The sequence below is a fragment of the Crocuta crocuta genome, unplaced genomic scaffold (genome assembly GCF_008692635.1).
Source record: "Crocuta crocuta isolate KB4526 unplaced genomic scaffold, BGI_CrCroc_1.0 scaffold77, whole genome shotgun sequence".
Classification (NCBI taxonomy): Eukaryota; Metazoa; Chordata; class Mammalia; order Carnivora; family Hyaenidae; genus Crocuta; species Crocuta crocuta.
The window spans coordinates 5,720,224-5,728,532 of record NW_027532172.1 but is presented as its reverse complement, the minus strand read 5'-3'; the positions used below and the strand labels follow the sequence as shown (position 1 = coordinate 5,728,532).

The 8,309-nt window shown below is 50.2% G+C and overlaps 1 protein-coding gene across 2 annotated transcripts in view; it reads left to right on the top strand.

The window, feature by feature from the left end:
• The first annotated feature begins 359 nt into the window (after window positions 1-359).
• Window positions 360-8,309, top strand: part of SHISA5 (shisa family member 5) — a 21,628-nt gene continuing 13,678 nt past the window's right edge. Inside the window, exons 1-2 of one of the 2 annotated variants that reach the window (XM_077777307.1) lie at window positions 360-522; window positions 3,107-3,263. In XM_077777307.1, the coding sequence (XP_077633433.1) occupies window positions 459-522; window positions 3,107-3,263 (221 nt within the window). In that variant the 5' untranslated portion in view covers window positions 360-458. Of the gene's footprint in view, window positions 526-3,106; window positions 3,264-8,309 lie in introns of both variants that reach the window. The other variant, XM_077777305.1, reaches the window with a different exon arrangement.

Below are 8,309 nucleotides of genomic sequence, written 5' to 3'. Positions count from 1 at the left end.
CCCCACCACCTCACCTGGTCCTCCACTGCAGAATGAGAATTTGAGGGGCAAGGGAGGCCCCGGGGGCCACAGGGAGGGGCTGGGTCCCGCCTCCCAAGTGTTAGGATGCAGATTCCTTTGGAGACCCTCTCCAGGTCAAGGGCTGAGAACTGGGGCTCCGGTGGGGGCGGGGTGCGGCTGGGGGTCTCCAGGCGCCTATCGGAGTCGTAAACGGGCCCGGCCATAGTTTTCGCGTGGCCCCCGGACGTGAGCCTGGCCCAGAGGCTGGGAGGGGCGTCCTCTCCCCCTCCCTTGCCTCGCCCTCCTCCCCTCCGCTCCCTCCTCCGGGCGGGGTTCCCGGAACAGGCAGCCGGGGCGGGGCGAGGAAGCAGTGGCCGCACGGGTCGCTGAGGCTGCGGCGGCACCTCGACCCCTGTTGCTCCTGTCCGTCTGTTCTTCTGTCCGTCCGCCACCCAGCTATGGCTGCGCGTGTCCCCACGCCACGGATCCTGCTGCTGCTGCTGCTGCTCCCGCCGCCACCAGGTGGTGAGCCTTTGAGGGTGGGGGGAGTTTGTCCCGGGCGGGGACAGTGTGTATGGGAGCGGGGCAGCCACGTCTGTGCGCCCGTAGAGCGAGCCCAGGCAACACCATCACCACGGTGTCCCCCATCCCATTAACCCCGAAGCAGTCAGCCAACCCCCAAGACTGACCTGACCTCCACCGCAGCCTTCCCAGTCTGAACTGACACTGCCCAGACCCTAGGAAGTTGCCACCATTGTTTTACCCCAGAATGGTGGTGGTGGTGGTGGTGTCGTCTTGTGCTCCCTCAGGTGTTCCAAGGGATTGGGTCCCCAGGGGCTGGGGTAGGAGTCCCCCCATGGCCTTAGGCTAGGGTGGTGGCAGCAGGGAGGCCTGGCCTCTCCATCAGAGGCTTTCCCTTGGGCTCTATTTACTGTCTGGAAGCCCCCCGTCTGGCTGAGGCTGGCCTCTGGGGTTGGAGGAAACATCACTGTGTATGTGTTGATGGTAGACTGATGATTCACAGGCGGAGGAGGCCAGGCTGGGGGCCTTTTAGGGGTAGGAATTGGAACATCCCCTTGCCCAGCCGGAGGAAGCCGATGATCCCTCTGGGGTGAGTGGCTTCCTCCAGGAGAAGGGCTTTATTTCCTGGGGGCTGAGATGAATTTGGGGACCTGGGGTGGGAAAGTGAGATGGTGGACTCCTAGTCCCTGCTCCACTGAGATCTGGGAAGCCTCCTCGAGTGTCTGGGGTCCAGAAAAGCATTTGTGTCGTGGGCCCTTGGCCCAAACAGCATCAGTGGTGTGTGTCTTCAGCCCCAGCTTGGAGGCTGGGCGGTGACTGTAAAGGCTGTAAAGTCCCTGCTGGAAGTGGCTCACCCGAGTTACCCAGGAGCATGGGCCATGCTGACCGTACCTACTACCATACCTACTCCCAGGGTGAGCCTGGTAGTGGTCAGGTCCTCTGGCCTGCAGCTTTGCCCAGAGCAGGGTTTCTGCCTGGGCAAGAAGAGAGCACCCCTCCCCCACCCCCATCCCATTCCTAGTTATCTCTTCTCAGGAGGCAACTCAGTGCCTCTTTCTTTGGGCCTTGCTCCGTACACAATACACTGAGCAGTCGTCTCCAGACACTGCACGCTGCCCTGGGGTCCCAGCCAGTCTGGGTCTCCAGGTTCCAGGTACTGTGCCAGGACCCCTTCCAGAAGTAGCCACACTTCATGGTTTATTGGCTACCATAGTCATCTGGGCCTTTCTGGACTGGGTGTTCTTTTTTTTTTTTTTAATGTTTTTTTAAATTTATTTCTAGGAGAGAGAGAGAGACAGAGTGAGCAGGGGAGGGTCAGAGAGAGAGGGAATCACAGACTCCGAAATAGGCTCCAGGCTCTGAGCTGGCAGTCAGCACAGATCCCGACGCGGGGCTCGAACCCACGAACCGCGAGATCATGACCTAAGCGAAAGTCGGACGCTTAACCGACTAAGCCACCCAGGCGCCCCTGGACTGAGTGTTCTATGTGGTGTCTGTCCACGCACAATCCAGGACTGCCTCCTCCTGCTGGTGGGCACTAGGTCTCTGCTAATATAGCCTAAGGATGCATGGGAACATTTGGCTGTAGCATCTTCCTGGAAATTTGCAAGGCTTGTGGTCTCCCAAAGCCCTGGTCATTTCCCACACGTGTCAGCCAGGTCCTCTCAGCATGACCGGGTACAGCGAAGTGCTGTCTATACCTCAGCCTGGGGGAATGTCCTCACATCCCAATTTTGCCTGAGAGCCTTGTAATGGTTCTGGGACTTCAAGTGATGCCACTGCCTCAGAGCCCTGGCCACCAAGGGCATAGACATTTTGTAGGCACCCGCTGCAGGCCCAGCCCAGGGATGATTGTTTCACAGACACTTATATGGTGGGTGAAATTGTAGCCAATGGGAGTTGGTCTGGAGACAGCCTGCCTCGAGGTGTAGTCTGTGAGGACCAGGCCCCTGCACACCTGTGTCTAACAGAGGCCCAGGCGGCCGCAGCTGAATAGTGAGGAGAGGGAGTAAGGACTGAGAACTAGTTGGTCAAGTGCCTGGGCGCCAGCAGCTATTTGGGGGTATTACTGTTTACTGCTGGGCTTGGGCAGTTTCTGGAGGAGGGGGTCTGGGGTGAGGCCTTGTAGGATGAGTGGACTGAAGGTGGGGAATGGGAAACAGGCAAGAATGTGGATAGAGTTGGAAAGCTGGGGTGACCGTCAAGGCCCTTTGCAGTCCAGACCCTGCTTTGTGGACTCTGGACTTGATCCTGAGGCAGTGGAGACCAGGGGTGGTCTGAGAGCAGGAAGTAGCCCAGTCAGACTTCCACTTAGAAAGGTCAGTCTTCCATCAGAAGGCAAGTGGCTGGTGGGGGAGGGAGGGAGGCCGGTTAGGTGCCTCTGCTGTGGGACAGGGGAGAGGACAAGGCTGATGGGGGCCATGACTAGAGGTGGTCAATGGCTAGGATGGTTCAGAGATGGCCCACGTGCTTGTGCCTGCCCGCAAGGCTGGGAAAGCGGCCGTGCTAGCCATCACATGGCTGAGATCTGGCGTGAGGCCTGGCCCTGTGGCCACAGATGAACAAGTGTGTTTCTCTGCTCCAGCCCACAGCGAAGTGTGTGTGGCTTCCCGTGGACGCATCCTCTTCCCTGAGTCCTGTCCTGATTTCTGCTGTGGCACCTGTCACAAACAATACTGCTGCTCTGATGTGCTGAAGAAATTTGTGTGGAATGAGGAAAAGTGTGCTGTGCCTGAGGCCAGGTGGGTGCCCGGTGGTTGCAGGGTAGGAGGCCTGAGGCTGCCCCCCCTCAACCCCCGGCTGGAGTATACATGAAAGGGAAATAGCCTTGCCCCTCCGGCCTCTCAGCCCCCTCGAGGTGGTAGAGCACTGGACCGGGGGTGGGGGGTGGGCGTGGGGAGCCCCTGTTTGGGGCTGAGCTCCCCAGAGCTTGCTTGGTTAGCCCCTTGCCCCTTTCCCCGCAACCCTAAAGGGCTACAGCTCACTCACCTTACTCAGCCTTGGGCTGAGCAGATTTCTCAGGGCTGGTGGCCTCAGCTGGCCCTGTGGCTCACCCCTGGGTTCGTACCTGTACCGGCAAGGTGCGTGCCACAGTGTGAGCGTGCCCCACAGTACGTGCATGTACCTGGCGGGGGATTGTATGTGATCTGTGTGGGTATCATCTTGTGGGCCCTGGAAGGCACATTGCACTCTGCACTGTGCCTGTGTCTCCTTGGCCTGGCCCGTGGATTTGCCTTGTGTCAGAGTTTAGGCCATTTCATGGGCTGGAGCCCAGGTCTCCCTTTGCTACATCTGTGTTTCTTTTGTGTTTGGCCGCAGGTGTAGAAGGGATTGAGATGGTCAAACTTCTCAGCTCATGGCAGGTTGATCATCACTGGTCTGTGTAAGACCAGCCCGTCATCTTACATATTTACTTTAATCTCACATGACCCTTCCATAGGCTACCAGTCTGTATGTCCTTTTCATGGTTTCTGTTTTATTTATTTATAAATTAATTTTATTTTTTAATTTGTTTTTTATTTTATTTTTTATTTTTTATTTTTTTATTTATTTCTAGGAGAGAGAGAGAGAGACAACGTGAGCAGGGGAGGTGCAGAGAGAGAGGGAGACACAGACTGAAACAGGCTCCAGGCTCTGAGCTGGCAGTCAGCACAGAGCCTGACGTGGGGCCCGAACCCACGAACCGCGAGATCATGACCTAAGTGAAAGTCAGACACTTAACCGACTAAGCCACCCAGGCGCCCCATAATTTGTTTTTTATTTTTAAAAATTTATTATTTTATTTTATTATTTATTTATTAAAATTTTATTTATTTATTTAAAAAATTTTTTAATGTTTTATTTATTTCTGAGAGAGAGAGAGAGAGAGAGAGAGTGTGAGCAGGGGAGGGTCAGAGAGAGAGGGAGACACAGAAGCTGAAGCAGGCTCCAGGCTCTGAGCTGTCAGCACAGAGCCTGATGTGGGGCTTGAATTCACGAACTGTGAGATCATGACCTGAGCCAGAGTCGGATGCTTAACCAACTGAGCCACCCAGGAGGCCCAATTAATTTATTATTATTTTTATATTCTTACGTTTATTTGTTTTTGAGAGGGAGTGCGTGCTCATGCACAAGTGCGCAAGCATGGGAGGGGCAGAGAGAGATGGGGACAGAGGATCAGAAGGGGGCTCTGGGCTGACAGCAGACAGGCTGACACAGAGCTCGAACTCACAAACTATGAGATTATTACCTGAGCTGAAGTTGGACCCTTAACCGACCGAGCCACCCAGGTGCTCCTAATAAAAAATTAAAAATAAATTTTTTTAATGTTCATTTTTGAGACAGAGACAGAATGCGAGCAAGGGATGAGCAGAGAGAGAGGGAGACACAGAATCTGAAACAGGCTCCAGGCTCTGAGCTGTCAGCATAGAGCTTGACTCAGGGCTTGAACCCACCAACCGTGAGACTGTGACCTGAGCCGAAGTCAGACCCTTAAGCTTAACCAAGTGAGCCACTCAGGCATCTCCCATTTTTTAAACAAAGTTTACTTATTTATTTTGAGGGAGGGAGAGAGAGAGAACATGTCTGTGTGCATGTGCATGCCAGTGGGGGAGGGGGGCAGAGAGGGGAACAGAGGATCCAAAGCAGGCTCTGTGCTGACAGCAGAAAGCCCGATGAGGGCTCAGACTCACTGAGCCAAAGTCAGATGCTTAACTGATTGAGCCACCCAAGCACCCCTACTTTTAAATTTTATTTGAGAGAGGCAGAGAGAGAGAGAGAGAGAGAGAGAGAGAGAGAGAGAATCCTAAGCAGGCTCCATGCTCAGTGCGTCCCTGGGATCATGGCCTGAGCCGAAATCAAGAGTTGCATGTTCTACCTACTGAGCCACTTTGTGTTTTGCAAAATGGACATTGTTTTGTGGGTACAGTGAACTCTCTTACCTTTTGCATCCAGCACAGTGTTTGTAAGACCCATCTGTGTGGCATTGTGTACATCTAGCCTGTGCGTACCCCCATGGTGCCGTTTTCTGTGGTGTGAGTCCTCAGCTTGGTATCCTAGATAATTGTGATGGGCAGCCTCCTGTGCTTCCTCACTCCTTCTACGGAGCCATGTGAGAATTTTGGAAGTTTACCTGGGAGCAATTGCCAGTTAGTGAGATGTATGTAGTTACTGACCAAGGACTTCCAAAGTGCTCTTGGGAATGGCAACACCAGGCTGTGTACCCTGCCAGCCATACCTGAAGATTACGTCCAGGCTTTTGGTATCCTTGTATTTATACCTGTGTCTTTTTTTAAAGAAATCCATTCCAATAATTTTTTAAAAATACAGGAGCATTTTATTTAAATTTAATGCAATTATTGTACTTGGACTATATTTGCCATCTTATGTTGTGCTTTTTATTGGTCTCTCTCCTATTCATTCCGTATTTCTTTTTAACTTACCATATTATTTTGGTTTGTTTTAATTCCATTTTTTTTCTTCTACTACTGTTTACTTCTTTTATACTCTGTATGCCTTTATTCCTTCTTGCCTCATTGCACAGACAGGGACCTCCAGTGGAATGTTGAATGGAAGTGGTGAGAGCAGGTATCTCTTTCTGGGTCTTAATTTAGGGACAAAACATTCAGTATTAGATAGGCTGCTAGCTGCAGCTTTTTCATGGGTGCCTTTTATCAGATCGAGGAAGTTGCTTTCTGTTTATGGTTTGCTTGGACTTTTAGTCATGAAGAGATCTTTTTTTTAGTCATGAAGGGATCTTGAATTTTGTCAAATAGTTCCGTTGCGTACAGATTTTTTTCCCCTAGGTAATTAATCTTTTTTAAAAACTTTTTTTTTTAAAGTTTATTTATTTGTTTTTGAGAGAGAGAGAGATGACACAAGTGGGGGTGGGGCAGAGAGAGAGAAGACACAGAAACCGAAGCAGGCTCCAGGCTCTGAGCTGTCAGCACAGAGCCCGTTGTGGGACTTGAACCCACAAACCGTGAGATCATGACCTGAGCTGAAGTCAGACGCTGAACTAACTGAGCCATCCAGGCGCCCCTCTTTTTTACAAATCTTTCATGCCTTTAAAAAAAATTTTTTTTTCNCACAGAGCCCGACGCGGGGCTCGAACCCACGAACCGCGAGATCATGACCTAAGCAAAAGTCGGACGCTTAACCGACTAAGCCACCCAGGCGCCCCTCTTTGGTGCCTTTTAAAAGGGACATATTTCGGCACAACGAGGTGGCTTAGTCGGTTGAGCTTCCAACTTGGCTTGGGTCATGATCTCATGGTTCATGAGTTCAAGCCCCATGTCAGGCTCTGTGCTGACAGCTCAGAGCCTAGAGCCTGCTTCATGGATTCTGTGTCTCCCTCTCTCTCTGCCCCTTCCCCACTTGTATTCTGTCTCTGTCCCTCTCAAAAATAAATAAAACATTAGAAAAAAAATTTTTTTTAATTTAAAAAAGGAGCATATTTCTGGGGCACCTGGCTGGCTCAGTTGGAGGAGCATGTGACTCTTGATCTCAGGGTCATGAGTTCGAGCCCCACGTTGGGGACAGAGATTATTTAAATAAATAAAAATTTAAAAGAAATATATTTCTTTTGGGTAAATATCTTGGAGTAAAATTGCTGAGTCATTGGTTGCATGTGTTCAGCTTTGGCAGACAGTTCCAGGTTTCTTTTTTTTTTATTTTAACATTTATTTGTTTATTTTTTTTAGCGAGAGAGAGACAGAATATGAGTTGGGGAGAGGCAGAGAAAGGGGGAGACACAGAATCTCAGGCAGACTCCAGGCTCTGAGCTGTCAGCACATAGCTGGACGCGGGATTTGAACTCACAAACTGTGAGATCATGACCTGAGCAGAAGTCAGACCCTTAACCGACTGAGCCACCCAGGCACCCCACTTCCAGGTTTTTAACAATGCACCATTTACACTCTTGCCAGTCATATATTGGATGCCAGTTTGCTGTACGTCCTCTCTAAACGTAGCATTGTAAGTCATTTTTTAAAATTGAGGTATAATCACATATAGCAAAATCACAGGTCTGAATGTTTCAGTTTGATGAGTTTTAATAAATGCATATTTCTCACATATAGTACCTCAGTCAAGATCTAGATCATTGCTGGGGTGCCTGGGTGGTTCAGTCAGTTAAGTGTCCGACTTCAGCTCAGGTCATGATCTCACAGTTCGTGGGTTTGAGCCCCGCATTGGGCTCTGTGCTGATAGCTCAGAACGGAGCCTGCTTCAGATTCTGTATCTCCCTCTCTCTCTGACCCTCCCCTGCTCTTGCTCTCTCTCTCAGAAATAAATAAAAACATTAAATTTTTTTTTAAAAAAAGATCTAGATCATTGCTATTTCCCAGAAGGTTTTAATTTCAGTAATTTTGGTGAATGTGTGGTAATACTTCATTGTGTTGTTTTAAGATATAAGTCTTTTGAAACTTATTGAGACTCATTTTATGACCCAGCCTGTACTGTACCTTGGTACATGTTTCATATAAACTTGAAAAATGGCATATTGTGCAGTTGTTGGGTGTAGTGTTTTATAAGTATCGTCAAGTTGGTTGACAATAGTGTAGTTCCTTTCTGCCTTTATTGGTTTTGTCTGCTTATTTTTTTTTTTTACAGTTTGAATCTTTAATCTTTTTTTTTTTTACAAATAGTTTATTGTCAAATTAGTTTCCACATAACACCCAGTGCTCATCCCCACAAATGCCCTCCTCCATGCCCATCCCCCCTCCCCCCCACATCCATCAGTCCTCAGTTTTTGTCAGCATTCAAGAGTCTCTCATGGTTTGCCTCTCTCCCTTTCCCCCACCATTTCC